Source organism: Tubulanus polymorphus, chromosome 5 (genome assembly GCF_964204645.1).
Source record: "Tubulanus polymorphus chromosome 5, tnTubPoly1.2, whole genome shotgun sequence".
NCBI lineage: Eukaryota > Metazoa > Nemertea > Palaeonemertea > Tubulaniformes > Tubulanidae > Tubulanus > Tubulanus polymorphus.
This window is the reverse complement of record NC_134029.1, coordinates 22,618,356-22,635,513: the sequence shown is the minus strand read 5'-3', so window position 1 is coordinate 22,635,513 and position 17,158 is coordinate 22,618,356. Positions and strand designations below refer to the sequence as shown.

Sequence of the window (17,158 nt, the reverse complement as noted above, 5' to 3'; positions counted from 1 at the left end):
AACATTACTCACATAAACTAGTACACGGTGTTTAAGTAAGCTTGAAGATACCACGTTCTTGCATGGTTCATGGAAAGGGAATTCTTTCATTATCTTTGAAAATAACTTAGTTCCATTTATAATGTATATAAATATTATGATCTGCATTGACAATCTGTACAAGTTCTCTAACTAAGGACTGTAAGGACAATTACATTTTAACTACATATTTGACATTGGCAGTAGTTCTTTTTCAGGTTCGTTGTCTTTATTGTCGGCGACTTTTTCCTTATCCAAACCGACTTGCACGATACCTTTATAACGTTTTTCGAAAACGTACCACAACACTCCGATAAACACTAGCTGCGGTAACCGAAACGAGTGCGCCATGCCGAGATACTTCAAACGAAAATCAGTCATGTCATAAATAAGACAGACATCTTTGTTACACGCATCGTGCAGAAAACAAAAACTGTCGATAACGCTACCGAACATAACCGGAGATATTATTCCTGAAAATGTATAGATTATGTATAGCATTATTAGATTAATATCTGGGGGCCAATGTTAAGGAAAAGACTCGCTAAAAAAATCAAAGAAAACAATCTACTGGTAAATGAATTTGACAAAAAGATTGAAGACGGAGAACTGAATTTTCAGAAATCTTTTCTAAACTTAAGGACGAAGTGAACTTACCAAGCAAACTGACAAAACACGTGTAAACTCCTATACATAATGCTTTATCTCTTGGTTCCACGCCTCTGTAAATGATATGCGAAAACGTAGATTCGGAAAACTGTGAACTGTTGGATGCAGAGTTAAATTCAGAAATGTGTATTGTTACCTCATCAGTATCATGATAGAAGGCATTAAACCCAACGCGATGATGAACGTAGATACCATAAGCAATGCAGAAAATGCGTAGATCATTTTACAGTCAGATTTACAAACTCCTTGAGTAACAATTCCATCGGGAATACAGGTACAGTTATAGTACGTCTGAAACAGAAGTTTACAATACAGTTATTCAAAAAACTTCAGGACGACAAAAAATGTCCAGATATGATGTATACCTTATCTATTGGAGATGACCGGCATCCAGCTTGACAAGGTGAAAAGAATGTTTCGCCAGTTGATACGCTACATACAGGATTATACGTAAGTTTTGGGCAGTTGAGGTCAATGTTACATGGCTCTGACATATTGATGCTGTAAAATATCGCAAGAGTAAGAGTACAAACCAGAGATTGCAATACAACAGAGATCTTGTCTCTCTTTATCCTACCTCTCATCACTGTTGACACCATGCACGGGACTTTTTGGACAAGATATACCAATCGACGCTGTAAATATTACTGATGCGACGAGGAAGATAAAGAATTCAACTTTTCCCATCTGTATAAGCGTCAGTTTCATACGTTTTGTGAAATAACCGCTCAGAATAGTTCCGACAGCGGTAGGAATTCCAGCAGTGATACCTGAAATAGCGAATTATGAATTCGATCAATATCACCAGTGAGAGAGAAAGAGTTAGAAAATGTTTTTCGGGACAACTCACCAACTATCAAACTTGCTTGAGAAGCTGTCAACTCAAATTGACGTTCCAGATATTTTGGTAGGAATGCATGAAAACCCATGTAATACAATGCGTTGAAAAATCCTATGACCAATTTCAATATGAATATTGGATTCGAGAAGAGGCGCCATAAAGCCTTGGGAAATCCTGAAATACGAAACGGAGTATGTAAAAATGATTCTAAAACGGGACACCGAAAACCTTCATTTAGCCTGACAAACGTCATAGATGTTTCACAAGTAACCTTTAATGTTGATATGCTCTGTTTCTGATTTTGTTGTCAGTAAAGCTGGTGATGAATCAATATCATTTTCAGCATTAATTGCAGGCGTTTCAGCTTCTCCCGACGAGCACAATATCATCATCAGTTTACTTTTCTTTTTCTTCGGTTTCGAAGCCTCCACTGGAAGATGTTTCGGAAAGAAGAGTATCGGAATTGAAGAGGTGACGACCGCTATTCCTATGACCAAAAATCCGAGCCACCATGCGCTAATCCATTGTGGATGATACGGAGAAATATCATGTTCTGAAATTAGCATAGTGGATTTTTGGATGTTAGGACGTGGAAACTTTACTGTAATGAAAAATGTACGTGTAAATATATCAGTTACAATTACCTTTTAAATCAATTGGTATAAGGGTGAAAATAGCACCAAATCCATACCCAACAACTGGAGACAATGTTCTTAAGCTAAATAAGATGCCTAGATCAAATGGGAAAGTCATTTATCAAAGCGAATCATATATGTATACATTAAAAAGGTAAATCTGTCAAAAAATATATGAATTGTTTTCGACCAGCTTACCCAAATAAAATGGCGCTGCATACAAATTCACATTTTCATCAATAAATGACATGGTGAGAGACCATCTCGGGGATGAAGCAATACCATCCACAACCTGGCCAAATATCATCATACCATAGCTAGCGGTACCTCTGAAATCAGCCTCGTTACTCTGCTTAATATCGCAAGATTCAGCATCAATGTTACTAACGTTAAATATCGAAACATTTTGCGAAGATGAATTATATGAGATGGGAAATGTCTCTCTATCGTTTGTTGATATATCTTCCATAGAACCACCAAATATGAAGTAAGGTAGGGCACAAAATATCCCAGAAAATCCGACGATTATGTTCGAAATTCCGATAACTAGAGGTTTGTGCGAACGACTAGCGAGATAACTGGCAAGAACAACGAAACAAAGAAACCCGATGTCGTTAGCGCTAGTGATGAATCCAGATTTGGCACTCGTTATTTTGAAAGCTTTTTCTAACGTTGTTAAAGAAGCATTCAAGTACGTTACGGCTCCACCTTGGATTATAAGCATAATAGATACAACGATCGTAAACGATAAAACGTTGCGTCTTTTTTTCAAACAAGTCGGTCGAAAAGGTCCCAAACCGCAGTCTTTATATCCGCTTTCATCCATATTTACCAGAGCTTCTTTAGTTATTGCTTTTTCGAGTAGATTTTCCTCCTGGTTCGAATGTTCTTCGTTCACAGCCATGTTAAAACCTGAAGGATCAATCCTAAAAACGAACCAGGAACACGTTTGATTAAAGTTGGTAAAGTACTAACACGACGACACTATGTGACGCCGAGGGAACGTAGTTTCGACTGTTAAAGCGATTAGTTCTTCGAAACGGACTCCTGGAACATAAATGCTAACTGACCCATGTAGGCTAATCTTTAACGACGCAAAATCCGAGTTATAAAACAATAATGCTAATCCTAGGGGCGTGGATTAGGTAAAGGAGATTGCATCAGTCTATACACAATAAATTGACTAATACTGCTTTCAAGATATCTTTAAGTAGATAAACTAAATATATTTTCTCAATTCCGGCTGGTGGCGAGAGTTTTCGCCCAGGTACCAGAAATCATAAAACATAATTGATTTGGTAGCGACACTAGAATTGTGATTTTGTTTTGATCTTTTTTTATTTTCTATTAAGTATACCAATAATAAAAAAGACGTAGCCGGATCAAATTTCGAAAAGGTTTGAAGGTATTCCATTTCAATACTGATAAACTTCCAAAATAAAACATCAGCCTTTATCAGATCAATCAAGTGATTTTGAAAGTCTGAGAAACTAGGTCTACAGTAGCCTGAGATAGTGATACATGATAACAGGACTTATCAATACGTTAGGCCCACTTTATAAGATTTAACCTTAGGCCCGTATTTAGGGCGTTTTGGGTTTTGAATGAATTGACAAAGGTCCCGCCATGACGCAATTTGATCATCGATTTCGAAAAAGATTAATTCATTGGTGACACTTTAACTCTCATTCAAACTTACGTGATTCGAGGTGAAATTGCAGGAAAAAGAAGCGAAGTTTTCTTCCGTTTTTACCCAATATTACTTAAGTCGTGAAATTGCTCTTCATTGCGCAATGCATCAAAACTTTTCTGCCTTTTTTGTGCTCGTGACAAGCAGTCCACTTTGCAGAGACATGGCTGGCTACGGAGCTGAAATATTCTGTCGAGTCTAAGCGAAAAAACCCCGATGTCAACCTTTATGAAAACCGGTAACTAAAAAAAGAAACTAAGGAATTTTCATTTTAAGCAAACCTTTTGTTGCGACTTGCTATTATATACGCTCCTGAATCGAAGAGAAGGCCTCCGGCAAAAATCAGATATGATTGCAATTTTCATTTTTACATGTATTTGAATATGATAGTTGTTTCAATTGGGCCAGGTCATATTTTGATAGATATAATCTTTTATCGGGTCACCTCAATTTATTGTAAATAGAGAAATAAATGCAGACTTATCGATATCCTCTACATAAAAAGCGACGAAAATTCAAACTGCATTTTTCTAAGTTTTTTATTTTTTGGTATAGCTTTATTGAGGATGAACAGCACTTCTTTTCGAAAAAGCTGAAAGAGTTTGTTTGAAAAGATCTGTTTTGATTCCGACTGCACACAAGTGTTCTTCAGCATAGAAAAGCTTGTCCAAAATATCCTCCATCGAAGGGTACTCTGTTTCCTGAAAAAGAAAATAATGAATGATTGAAATCAAATCAAGAGCGCGGACAATTGAGTTCCAGTTACAATGCATTTACCCGTAGCGTTGATGGAAGTTCATTCAATTCCTCTTTAATTCGTTTCTCCTCACTTAGCAAGATTGACAGCGACACATTCTCATCGTGGTAACGCGTTAGTAGTGTTAACGAACACCAAGCGCTCCCGACATCTGGATATCTGGTACGAAGTGCCACCGTATTATTCGCGAGAATTATATCGAATTCATCCATCAGTGAACAGGAATCCGAGTGCGATCGCTGTTGTGCCGAATCTTGTTTCGTTGATTCATCAGTGGATGCCGAAAATTCGGGTGGCTGACATTCGAAGCATCCATCACACGGAACCGTCGGCGCTTTTGCCAGTTCATCGATAACGACGTATTCATTTTCATCACTGCTCGATGAAGTTGCCATCAATTTATCTCCGCTTCCATTCATTTGTTCTTCATCGAACCTTTCATTTCTACTCGACGAAAGATTTTCAGTTGGCTGCTTTAACGTTTCGAATACCGAATCTTTCTCATTAGGCAAAGATTTTTGGGCAATAACTGGTTGTTCGCCGATATCAGAACAGCCGGGCTTTTGCGAAACAGACGAGTCTCTTAACTGTTTGATGCGAGACGATATAATTTCGAGACACTTCGTCAAAGTCGTCTCGGCGGTGTAAGTATCGCACAACAAATTTGCGCAAATTTGTACGAGCTTAGTGTCATTCAACGTGTATTTATCTTTGAATAGAACGGTTATATCAGATTTGATATGTTGTTTTCGGTGAAAGCGTATAACATCAGAACCCTCACTAGCTTCTCGGTTACTCTGATGTGAAATAGTAGCGTCGGGTTCGTTCTCAGATTCAGATTCGAGTTTTACACCGGTGGATATTTCATCGATATCGAGTTTAGAATTAGACTGTTGTTTTGTCTCGACTAACGGAGACAGTTTCTCTATGATAAGTAGAATGCAATGTAGAACGGCATAGTAATACCAGGCGTTCAAAGCGTGACGGATTGAAGCTGAAACGGCATCTCGTTCATGGTCACTATCCACATAGTCGTGTGACAGTCGTCTGGCAATAGTTCGCGCCATTATTTCACGCTGAAACTTCGTCCAGTAACCAGGTCCTGTAATGAGATCAACACCCATATGTAAACATTACAAAAATTGAGTGACAAAGCGACTAGGACAATAAGACGTTTATGAAAATGTTTCTCACCCAATGGGAATAAAATGCTGCAGGATGCTTGAAGTAAGACAGGACTCTGTGTAGAGAATAGTTTCATTACGGATAACAAGTGTTTACCGGCAGATATCGACGAACCTCTCAACGTTTGAACCAAGCACAGGGTGAGGTGATAACCGGCATAAAACAAGGTCTGAAAAAAGATAGAAGTGACGATTTCATCAATTTGAAATTTGAATCAGATTTCCCATGAATTCATGAGTCGTTGAATGATGATACTACATGTACTTATCTCTTACTTGTGGTAAAGGCATCTTCAATTGGGGCGATTGAGACAAGGGAACAGTTTGTAAAGCCGAATAACAAGCCTTGAGATTTTTAGATTCTGTACATATTCCGCAGCGTTCGTACAGACGATCGAGTAGGCTATGGAGAAAACTGCGACCATTTACAGTATATAACTCCCACGGAGTAAGATCATCGGCGATCGTCAGATCCAGTAGAAACTTCGGCCTCGATGAGGTTTCTTGAGGTATTTCAGCTTGACTAGATCGAGAGACTGCATCTGGAAGATTGATCGCTCCAAACGATTCCAATTCTGTAGCTAACAACTCATGTATGACAAGAAAAGGTTTCAATTCTTCGATCTGTAAATGAAACGCAAGTTTAGAAAGGGCATGGTTCGGAATAATATACTCAAATAATATGCCTACGATGAAATACCTGCAGTTGCTTTGCTTTGTCAACTACTTCCCAGCTCAGCTGCCAGTCAAACGATAACAAACACTTCTGTATCAAGTTGTACATCAGTTCTTTAGCGAGGCGGGTCAAATGTGAATTCATCGCTATATGAAACGCGACTTTTAGACCCTGTTTATCATTTCGTTTCATCAACAGCTTAGCCGCATCTTCAGGATGATTTATCGAAAGATAGCTACAAATACCAAGTGTTTACAAAACAATGAAATCATTAATTGATTCGTCGTTTATATAACATACGTTTTATAAAAAGTAACTTGCCACTTAGCTGCTTGTTCCAGGTGGGATTCCTTTATCAAGTAATCGATCCATGTCTGAATGATAGTCACGATAAATGGATCATCTTCACACAACTGCAGTTTAGCCAATAACAGTGCATCGCTATGGATCAACAAGATACAAGATAAATTAAACCATTTGACAGTTGAAAAGTATCGTTTGTGAAAGAACAGTCAATTATCTCACCGAAACATTGAGTTCCTTTTTAAAACTTCGATCGCATCGTAGATCTTGCCGCTAGCCAATAGAAATGCGACACCCTTGTGAATCTGACCATCAAATTCCAATTGATAAGCATACTTCTGACAAATACTGATATAATTTGGATGGGTAGCTGGAGAAATACAAGAGGAACAAACAAACATGAAACAAGATATCGCTGGCAGGCCATGAAGAAATTTAATGGTACTGGTACATGTTGAACTTACAAAATGAAGCAAGAGCAATGAGCCAATCATTTAATTGTTGGCTCTCTTCAGCTTTTTTCAGAACAGCGCCGATATCACCCTTCCAGATATCAATCAAAAATACATAATCCAACAAACCATACTGTAGTTGGTACAAAGCTGTAAATAAACCGTCACAAAGGTCAAATTATGGCCACAAAACGTTCAGTTCCGGCACTTCAAACTATTATCCACTTACCTTCTGTATGCAGAGTGCGACACATCGCTCTGTAATCGAGGAACACTCCAAGGTGTGTAAACTCTCCAACTCCACCAACCTTACATTCATCTAAGAGACAGTAGAAAATTCCAATCAATGAACAATAAATAAATTCCATCGATCCACAAGATTGTGCACTAATCACTGACCGTCAGACCCATACAGGATATCTGTCAAATCGAGACAGTCCTGCAGGTGAAATGCTTTTCCTCTATTCTCCAGTGAACTACAAACTGGCAGAAACGCTCTCGTTTTACGTTTCTTTTTATCTTTTAGTTCTAGAATAAACAATCCCTTATTCATCAATGAAATGTTGATTGGTAACGATAGAAAGAGATCGAATAAAGAGTACCCGTAAATGTTTTCACCTCGTCTGGGAATATGAATGACTGCCCCGGTTAATGATTTCTGTAAAATGGCTTGGATATTGTCAGGAATTTGCGGTGATTTTGAGACAGCATCAATAACCTCATCTCTATCAGGTATAACTGAAATATATCGATCCTATCAATGATCACTGAGTTACCAATGTTGCAAAAATAAGGCTTGTTTTGTACAGCTTGTTTTGACGTTACCTTCACCATCTGAATGTTTGTTTGTATCTGGCACCACAGTATTTACACTTTCTTCGGTTCTATTTATCTGTTTCAATTCAGCCTTTGCTAGCAACTCTTGCCTTTTCTTCTCTAACAACACTTCCAATTCATTAATCTCACTATTTGAAGCAGCGTCCACAGGTGGGGGATTCGCTGACAACTCTTTAGGTTTTTCGGCTGATGATTTCTTCTTATTCTTTCCTTTTTTATTTTTCTTCGATGCATCCTTTTCCTTCCAAGCATAGGTTGTATTTCCTTCTACAATTAGGAGATAATACATCGAGTAATTGATGCAGTGCGTATGTTTGGTAAAGAAACAAATCTGCGTAGAATGACTGCCTACCTTTCGGAGGTGTTTTGAACTGCTGATCACAAATATTCCATTTATGCAATGATAAATCGCAACCACCACTATATAAAACATTGTCAGATATAGGACTCCACTGCACAGCGAGCAACCTTTCAGTGTGACCCCGGTAGTTTACAACTGGCTCGCAAAGCATAGCATTCCACACCTGAGCTGTTCCGTCGTAAGAAGCTGACACTAACATACCATCAACGTGATTGCTCCAGGATAGACTAGTAACTCGAGCGGTGTGTCCGACCAGCTCGTGTGCACAGTCAGTCAATGTTATGGCAGTTTGAGAAGCCTCCCTATCTGTAGGAAATTACAAAGATAGCTGAGCAAGAAATTTGTTATAGAGAACTGCTGGTAAGTAAAACTATGAAGACGTTTCTTACCTAATGCAGAGATTGTATCGACTACTTTTACTGCGGGCTCATTCGAACCAATAGCCAACCAAGAATGGAGTGATGAACCATCTGGCGAAGAACCTGAATACTTTGGATGCCAACGCAGACAGTTGATTAATTTTCGAGCAACGCATATCGTACACAATATTTGCAGGTTTGGTGCTCTACAGATCTCCACTGATCTAGAATGGAATGAACCCATACAATCATAATATTATCTGTAAGAATTAAGGCGCATTCAAGTAATGTGAGCAAGTAATAACTGACCCATCTTCATTGCCAATAGCTACAACTGACCAATCAGGCTTCCAACTAAATTCACTCCTTTGAGGACAATGCTGATACCGAAATACAAGACAATAATTAAAACACACAATTCGAAAAAAGATGTTTTTTAGCACAGTTATTATGAAATCTACTTACAGAGAGTCTATTAGTTCTTTTCATCAGATCATTGATATTTGAAGCTTCTTTCTGAAACTGAGATCTTCTATGCTGGAAAATTATTCCATCACCGACGCTGTATAAATCCATTTCACTTGAATCTTCACCTTCACAAAAAATCAGGAAAACGGTGACCAGTAAATTGACATTAAATATTTAAGTACTGTAAGAGACAAATTCTTACCTTCTTCATCCGAACAGCAGGGCCCCCAGGTTACAACATAAACTGTATCTCTGTGATAAGTACCCGAGATCTCTGGTGATCTGGTGATCAAAAATTGATATACATAGTGAAATGGTTAATAAACTGATCAATTTTCAAGCAAAGCAAGACCTATATTGACTAGAATTGATTTTCTAAAAGCATTCCTGATAAACCTTGAGGCACTCACTGGACATAATAATTAGAATTTAATTATCATTATCAAATGAATTCTTACTTGTTTGAAAGAATGTTATAGATGCCAACACGTCCATCCTTAGTGCCATAGGCCAGAATACCTTCTTTATCGGGATGCCAGCAAACTGTTGTTACATTAGATCTAATCCCCTGCCACAGAGATGTGACATCGTACAGATTAGAAGGGTTACCAGTATTCCATACACGGATCATATTGTCTCCGACGCCGAATGCCAAAAAACCTGTCACAATAAACATCTATTAAAATGTAGGATTAGAAATAAATGATTCGAGGGTTTTTTCTATACGAACGTTACCTGGATTGATAGGCGAATAGGAGATACTGTATAGAAAACCTCCCAACGTTGGTAGAGCAGATTGACATGTCATTGTATCGATGTCCCAAAACAGAACCTTAGCAAAACATAAAAAATCTTCGCATATTGAAAAACTACAAAAACGTTTATGAATAATACACAGAAAAGTACCTGTCGGCTCATTGATATTGTGGCTAGGCCACTTTCTGATGGTCTCAATGGGCAAATACTAAACACAATTCGATTGTGTCCCTTGTTTCCGTTCGTTCCAAATACCTGCCACTTCTGCTTGGTCTGCTTTGTCAAATCCCATAGAAGAAGTTCTCCCCTAAAGAAAAAGAACTTTCAATATGAAAGCAGTAAGGTCAGTTACTTAAAGCGTCATAGAATTATTCATCGGAAACTTTACCCGAAGGAACTGGAAATAAACTGTTTAGGTTTATTTTTCAACCATTCTAATGTCAGCCAAATTCTCGCTCTGCTCTCGTCGTTTCGATCGCGACGATTATTCGTATTCGTCGGCAGACGCAACACGAACAGACATTTCCCCAGCGAAGAACTCCACACTCGAATCGTCTTATCTTTACTTCCCGACGCGAGTAAACAACCTCCAGTATTATCCTTATCATCGTCGGCCGGTGAAAAGCAATCATCTTCTACAAAATATTCGAGAATAAAGTTTGAAACTGTCTGTCCGTTTTGTGACAATGATATTGGATGAAATCTTGCGATACGAACGAAAAAGGAGTCTGAAAAGTTTCCTTGAGATAATATTCTTATCTTCATCTATTCGTGCTATTCCTGATGATGGCTATTAGACTATAGTGGAGAAACATTGAATGAAATATAAGCACAAGGAAACTTTTCAGAGGAATTATTTTTCTTTTGTATTCAGGGAGATTATCTCATACTAGCAAGAAAAAAGATTTGTATCAGCATGAAATATTTGCCAAAACACAACGTAACTCAACGTACCTGATTTTCTCCACGACTGCTTTTCCAGCAGTTGTTCACCCATTGATGGACACCAGGAGAGACAGTGTATTTCATCATCGTGACCTTTCAATTTGTAAATCACGCTCAGTTTATTGCCAACATCGATCAACAGAACCAACCCTGATTTGTACCTGAAAAAAATCTCTTCTTGTTGAATATCACCAAATTTCTTTTCTTATGAGTAACACTTTACAAAAATATCAATAACTTACGCGACTGCTACATGGTTCTCATTATGAGGTGAAGTTTTTAAAGCCTGAATGTGGCCTTTTTCTGGTGAGAATATTTTTGGTTCGTTGGAATCTGTTCTCCAGATTACTATATCTCCTCTATCATCGCCGCTAACAATCAGTGATTCATTGACTGCAGACCAGCATACACAAGTCACTTTGCCGGGCTGTCGTAATATGAAAAATTGTGAAGAATATTTTTTTCAAGACGATATTCTATTTGACCCTGATTTGCATTATCTCATTATTGATGAATAGTAAATGATCATCCATAGCAGCTACAGAGAACCTAAAATATTTAATATATTAGCCCAAAATTAGTAGCCTTTAATCTGTAATCTGTTTTTCTTCACCCTTAAAAATATACCTGGTGATTGACATGCCCCTTCAAATTAGTTCTCTTATTGATGTCCCATATCTTAACAGAACCGTCGTCACTACCACTACAGCAGGTTGAACTGTCAGTTGGACAGAAACAGACAGATGTCACCCGTTCTGAGTGGGCTTCGAAACATCCTAGAAAACCCGGAAGTAAATTTGCATCGCATTTCGAGCCTTTTGCGACGAAAAGATGGATTTTATTTTGTGCACCGTATGCGTAAACTCCATCTAGACTACAGTCACTGATTCTGCTACAATACCAATTCGGTGACGAGGATATATGGGCCATATCTAATGAATACACCCCGACAAATTAACGAAAATGGGATTTATTTCGATTCATGGGCGCCGCCATTTTAGAATGTGCCGGTAAAATACGGTTACGGCTGATCTAAAATACGGAAAAGGCATAGATCGGATCGAGATAATTGGTGTTTCTATGTCTTGATTACTAATTAATTTCAAAATTTATGACTTTATTGAAATTGGAAATCCGATATGTAACCTGTAACGCAAAGATCAATAAAGAATCGAATTAAATTCGTAAGTCCTGAACCGCTGTTTAGGGAACGCTAAGGACATTGCGTAATGTGTTTACTGTTGATTTGTTGATTTCCGGGTTGAAGTGCACAGTTCATTTTTGCGTTCGTTTCACGTGATGATTCATTATTTTAGACCCCTTCTTAATCAAGCGTCGTCTTTGCCATCAGCCCGTTTTTTATAGTAATTTTTGGCGACGATTCAAATTATTCTACGTCGTAATAATCGGTGCTATACGTGTTAATTTGTCAAAATATGGCCCTTTCTCAACTAACAAAAGTAATAATTGCAGCAATTGTCGGATTAGTCATTGCTGTTATTGGTGGCATTCTCTTCCCCGTATCCACAGAAATTATACACAGCCAAGTCGCTGAGGTAAGCTATGCAAAACAGCATGATACAGCCATTTCAGCCTCCGCTGCAGAACTGACAGATGAAATACTATTGCTATTTTCTTTGCAGAATATACCATTGCGAAATGGTTCGGTGGGTTTTAAAAACTGGATAGACCCTCCAGTTCCTGTATATATGAAATTCCGTGTTTTTGACTTACAAAATAAGGACGCAACGCTCAATGGGGCCAGACCTAAGGTTGTCGAAAAAGGTCCCTACGTCTATAGGTAGGCATTTGCATTGATTCTCATGCGATGCGCTATGCTACCAACCTTGATGAAAATACGTTATACTTTTCTAGGGAGGTTCGACCAAAGTTAGACTTGGCATTCCATGACAATTCGACTCTCAGTTACAGGCAAACAAAAGCTTACGTTTTTGTTCCTGAGCTTTCAGCGGGAACTGAAAACGATACTTTTACAACTGTCAACTTAGCACTCGCGGTAAGATTCCATCCTGGTAAAATTTCTACCGAAGGGATTGACTTGTCTTAACAATTGTTTATTACTGTATATTTCAGACATTAGCATTTCAATATCAAAATCTATTTTCAAAACTAAATTTTGCGGAACGTTTAATCGTCGATGGAATACTTGCGGTGGCTGGTGAGAAAATCTTCCAAAAGTTTACAGTCTATCAGATACTGTGGGGTTATCCTGACCCGATATTGTCCAAGATCGGTCCTATACTGAAAAGATTTGGCATTAATGTTCCTGATTTGGTGGGAATATTCGCAGGTGTAAGTTTAGATGGGAGTTCTCTCAATAAATAGGGCACTATTGTTCTGCAATGTTTTCATGCATGGATTTTGTTTTGATTTCTTCAGCAAAATGGAACTGATGATGGTTTCTATAACATTTTTACTGGTGTGAATGACTTGAATAAGTTCAATGTGATTGACACATATCGAGGCAATAGGTAAAACCTACTTTACTGTATAATTCTGCTTAAGTAATTTTGTTTAACTAGTACCCAAAAATATGACTTTTGTATTTAGGAGCCTACCTTACTGGAATAGCGCTTACAGCAATGAAATAAAAGGAACAGGTAGCTTAGATTAAGAGCAATAAATGGAAATAGAAACCGAAAGGTGCTGTGGATTATATATCTAATTGTTATTCTAATAATTACAGATGGAACAATGTGGCATCCATTTATAGATCAGTCGGAAACTTTGTATGTTTTCTCCTCCGATATATGCAGATCTATCTATGCAACATTTGATAGTAAGAAACAGCTAAAAGGAATCAACCTTCTGCGTTTCGTTCCTCCGCCCGATGTATTTGCCAATGTTTCGTTTAATCCCAGTAATATTGGATTTTGTGTGCCAAACGCTAATTATTGTCTCGGAGCTGGAGTATTAAACATCACTAGATGCAAACAAGGTTCGAATAAAAGCATTGAAATACACTTCTACTAAATAACTATTTTTACTGATGTCTTTTCATGAATATTTTCCTTAAGGAGCCCCAGTTATTGTCTCACAGCCACATTTCTACCAAGCAGCTCCTGAGTATATAAACGCAATTGATGGAGTACATCCAAATAAATTAAATCATTCTACATTTATAGATGTTGAACCGGTGAGTCAAATTTTACTGAACAGATTCTTCTCCATGAATACTGAACTACAAGTTGTAATCTTTGAATACCGGTATATCTCTCGTTTCAGTATACTGGAGCAGCAATGAATGCAGCAAAAAGACTTCAAATCAATATTCATTATAAAAACTACTCGGGTTTGGAGTAAGTTGTTCTGGAACCCGCTTATGTTGAAAATTGGATTTGAATACATGTAGCTTTAATTGCAATATGTGTCTCTGCATTTTCCAGTGCAATGAAAAAGCTGCCGGCCACCATATATCCGGTATTGTGGCTTGAAGAGGTATTTTATGAATCGTGTATTTATTCTCATTCATTATCTAAAACTACAGTGAAGTTTATAGTTTATAGAGTTGATTCATTGTTTTTAGAGTGCCTCACTCAATGATCCATCTGCTAACCAGTTCAAACAGCAATTGATGGTGCCACTGATGATCTTCCAATGGATCAAGTTTGGTTTGATATTTTTAGGCCTTGTCATAATGATGGCAGCTTTCATGTATGGGTGTGTGAAGGGTGTTTTCAATCGGGTAAGAAGCTGATGATATGTGTTTGATTAAGGGTTTTTAACCAAACTAACTTCTAAACCGAGGACCTAAGACCCTTTAGGTCTTATGGTTAGGGGGTCATAGGTTTAGTGACACCTATATGATATACTAAACCTTAGACCCCAAAATATCTTGTCTCTCATAAATAAACCAAATTGAGATTGGCTATCAAATGGCTGGCTCATTTTAACTGATACACGTATATTAGAATTTTCGTAGAGTAGCCGTGTTAACCAGGCTTAAAATAGGAAACGAGACGAGTAGTACTGTATAGGTTAACTATTTATTTGACGCACGAGCTTTCGCTACGAATGAATAGAAGCTTCATCAAGTTTCCATTCACCTGATGAAGCTTCTATTCATTAGAAGCCAAAGCTCGTGCGTCAAATAAATAGTTAACCTATACAGTACTACTCGTCTCGTTACTTATGTATATTAAACTGTCCTTAGTACACAAATCACGATTTGGTTTTAGGTCTTAAGTTTGTGGATCTATGGTTTAGTGATACCTATGTATATATAATATACTAAACCTAAGTCACTTGTGTCTACTTAAGTTTTGCATGAATTCAACGAAAGAGTAGATTTTTCAAACATACCAATATTCAATTTATGTTTAACAACACATCCGCTTGTATTTTAGGGCTCTGAGGATGAAGAAAAAGTATCATTATTAAAAGGAGAAAAAAATATACAAAACGGAACGATCAAAGATCATAACTCTTCACCAGTAGAAGTGTGACCTGACCTGTGATAAGTTCACCAGTAGAAGAAAGACCTGTTCAACAATAAGTTCAAATTGCTGTGATGTGATCGATTATCATTATGATTATTATTATTATCTATAGGTGCGTTCACTCTACGTTATTTAGGCCGGTCTAAATTCGGTGTAAATAATACCTGTGGACAGAAACTGGTACCATTCTAAGTCATACCCTGCAGTATGAATTCAATTGTAATAAACTTGTCACTAATTCGTCATCAAGCTGATTAATAAAGTTTTCAAATTTTATATAATCTCTATATTGCCTATAAAGATAAATGTATAGGCTGACGCATGTGTTTATGCACACTCTGATTTGGTCCGTTCCAAATAGGCCCGTTCAAGTAACGGGCCTATTTGGAACGGTCTATAGTGATAGTGTGAACGCGGCTTTTATCTTTCAATTATGTGCTACATCGACAAGAATCGATGCCCCTCTTATGAACATATAGTTCATCTTCAAATAATGAGTAGACTTTAGCACGCCTTCGTTTTTTTTGAGTGGTTGGTAAATAAACTTTTCTCAACTGAATTCTTTCCTTATTAGACCATATAGATTTAATTGAAAACAATATGTCATTCCAATAGTGTCACATATGGTCGGTCGATACCGTACGTTGTACAGTTTACGATACGTAACTTATCGCAAATTGATGGCTGACCTCCTTGGCCATCCCCCCGGCCGGTATTCGAACCTGATGGCATCCTGCCGAGGGAGTTGCTGCTTGGCAGGAACCCCCGCCTTGGGAAAGATCTCCACCACACAAAAACTTGGTAGTTCCTATTTAGATCAGGCGCGGATGAGTAGTCAGAACGGCCTCCTTATTTTTAGCCATGCATGATATTTTCCTTCAAAAATGATTAACTCTTAAACGGATTCGCCAATGTGCATTTTCCTGGCAGAGGGTAAATGAATCGGATCAAACATGGACTCAAAAACGAAGTCCATGTTTCAATTCCCGATTTTTCACTTACTTTTCTTAGTCCGGTTTCATAAATTCCCCCAGAACTCGCGCGTCAAGAACGTGTTTTCCGTGGCGCAGTTACTTAATGGCGCCTGTCATTGATCAAATTTTCAGGATATACTTCTTAAAGGTTAAACATAGATAGTGTTATATTTTTCCTTTCTGAAATGAGATAGAATTATTAGAATAGATGATTTAAAGAGAAAGGACCCGTAATCCTGTTAGAAGATTGAGATATATTGTTATTAGGAATTTGGGGTAGAAAGCTGAAACATGGTACTAGGTCACTGGGTCATTTAATTATTATATAAATTTACACATGACAGTTCATGTGAGTATGTGACGTATTAGGTAACACTCACGTCAGATCACATAATTTTATTTAGTTGAGGAATTAGTTGTTCAAATAGGGTGGATTGATATTTTACATAATACTTGGATTATTAATGAAATGTGTTCAAACTTGGTCATCAGCTGTAGTCAAAACAAACCACAGTATATAAGGGGGACATATGGATTTATGATGAATAAATTGAAATTGCAATTGAAATTATCGAATGTAGAGTAAAACCGGGACTCACTGCCGACCGCATTTTTTCAGCTTTTTACCCCAAATTCCTAATAACAATATATCTCAGTCTCCTAACAGTCCTCACATTTTATATTGCAGACCAATCAGTTATGCAAATAAAGAATTTTTATATATGAATTGTGTTGTTTATTATTGCAGGCGCCATTCATTTCGTTTTAAATCG

The 17,158-nt window shown here is 37.6% G+C and overlaps 3 protein-coding genes across 3 annotated transcripts; 1 reads left to right on the top strand and 2 right to left on the bottom strand.

The window, feature by feature from the left end:
* Window positions 1–17: 17 nt before the first annotated feature.
* Window positions 18–4,224, bottom strand: LOC141904913 (solute carrier organic anion transporter family member 1B1-like). Its single transcript, XM_074793527.1, has 11 exons — window positions 4,135–4,224; window positions 3,863–4,051; window positions 2,362–3,089; window positions 2,173–2,259; window positions 1,800–2,081; window positions 1,538–1,702; window positions 1,265–1,457; window positions 1,053–1,188; window positions 824–978; window positions 676–740; window positions 18–491 (listed from the first exon to the last, which is right to left on the bottom strand). Exons 3-11 carry the CDS (start codon window positions 3,065–3,067, stop codon window positions 202–204), a joined length of 2,079 nt encoding a protein of 692 aa, XP_074649628.1. The 5' UTR covers window positions 3,068–3,089; window positions 3,863–4,051; window positions 4,135–4,224; the 3' UTR covers window positions 18–201.
* Window positions 4,225–4,267: 43 nt separating this feature from the next.
* Window positions 4,268–11,938, bottom strand: LOC141904912 (gem-associated protein 5-like). Its single transcript, XM_074793526.1, has 24 exons — window positions 11,579–11,938; window positions 11,194–11,378; window positions 10,961–11,112; window positions 10,395–10,641; window positions 10,157–10,313; window positions 9,986–10,082; window positions 9,709–9,910; window positions 9,453–9,532; window positions 9,248–9,375; window positions 9,092–9,162; window positions 8,813–9,006; window positions 8,415–8,729; window positions 8,051–8,329; window positions 7,844–7,963; window positions 7,625–7,753; window positions 7,455–7,544; window positions 7,238–7,375; window positions 6,996–7,143; window positions 6,792–6,911; window positions 6,495–6,705; window positions 6,071–6,418; window positions 5,805–5,964; window positions 4,631–5,712; window positions 4,268–4,554 (listed from the first exon to the last, which is right to left on the bottom strand). The coding sequence occupies exons 1-24, from the start codon at window positions 11,879–11,881 to the stop codon at window positions 4,411–4,413; spliced, it is 5,100 nt and encodes a 1,699-aa protein (XP_074649627.1). The 5' UTR covers window positions 11,882–11,938; the 3' UTR covers window positions 4,268–4,410.
* A 287-nt stretch (window positions 11,939–12,225) lies between these two features.
* On the top strand, window positions 12,226–17,093 carry LOC141906441 (platelet glycoprotein 4-like). Its single transcript, XM_074795743.1, has 12 exons — window positions 12,226–12,507; window positions 12,595–12,752; window positions 12,827–12,968; window positions 13,046–13,264; window positions 13,352–13,443; window positions 13,523–13,572; window positions 13,659–13,910; window positions 13,990–14,108; window positions 14,198–14,271; window positions 14,359–14,410; window positions 14,499–14,657; window positions 15,319–17,093. The coding sequence occupies exons 1-12, from the start codon at window positions 12,388–12,390 to the stop codon at window positions 15,415–15,417; spliced, it is 1,536 nt and encodes a 511-aa protein (XP_074651844.1). The 5' UTR covers window positions 12,226–12,387; the 3' UTR covers window positions 15,418–17,093.
* The last annotated feature ends 65 nt before the right edge of the window (window positions 17,094–17,158 follow it).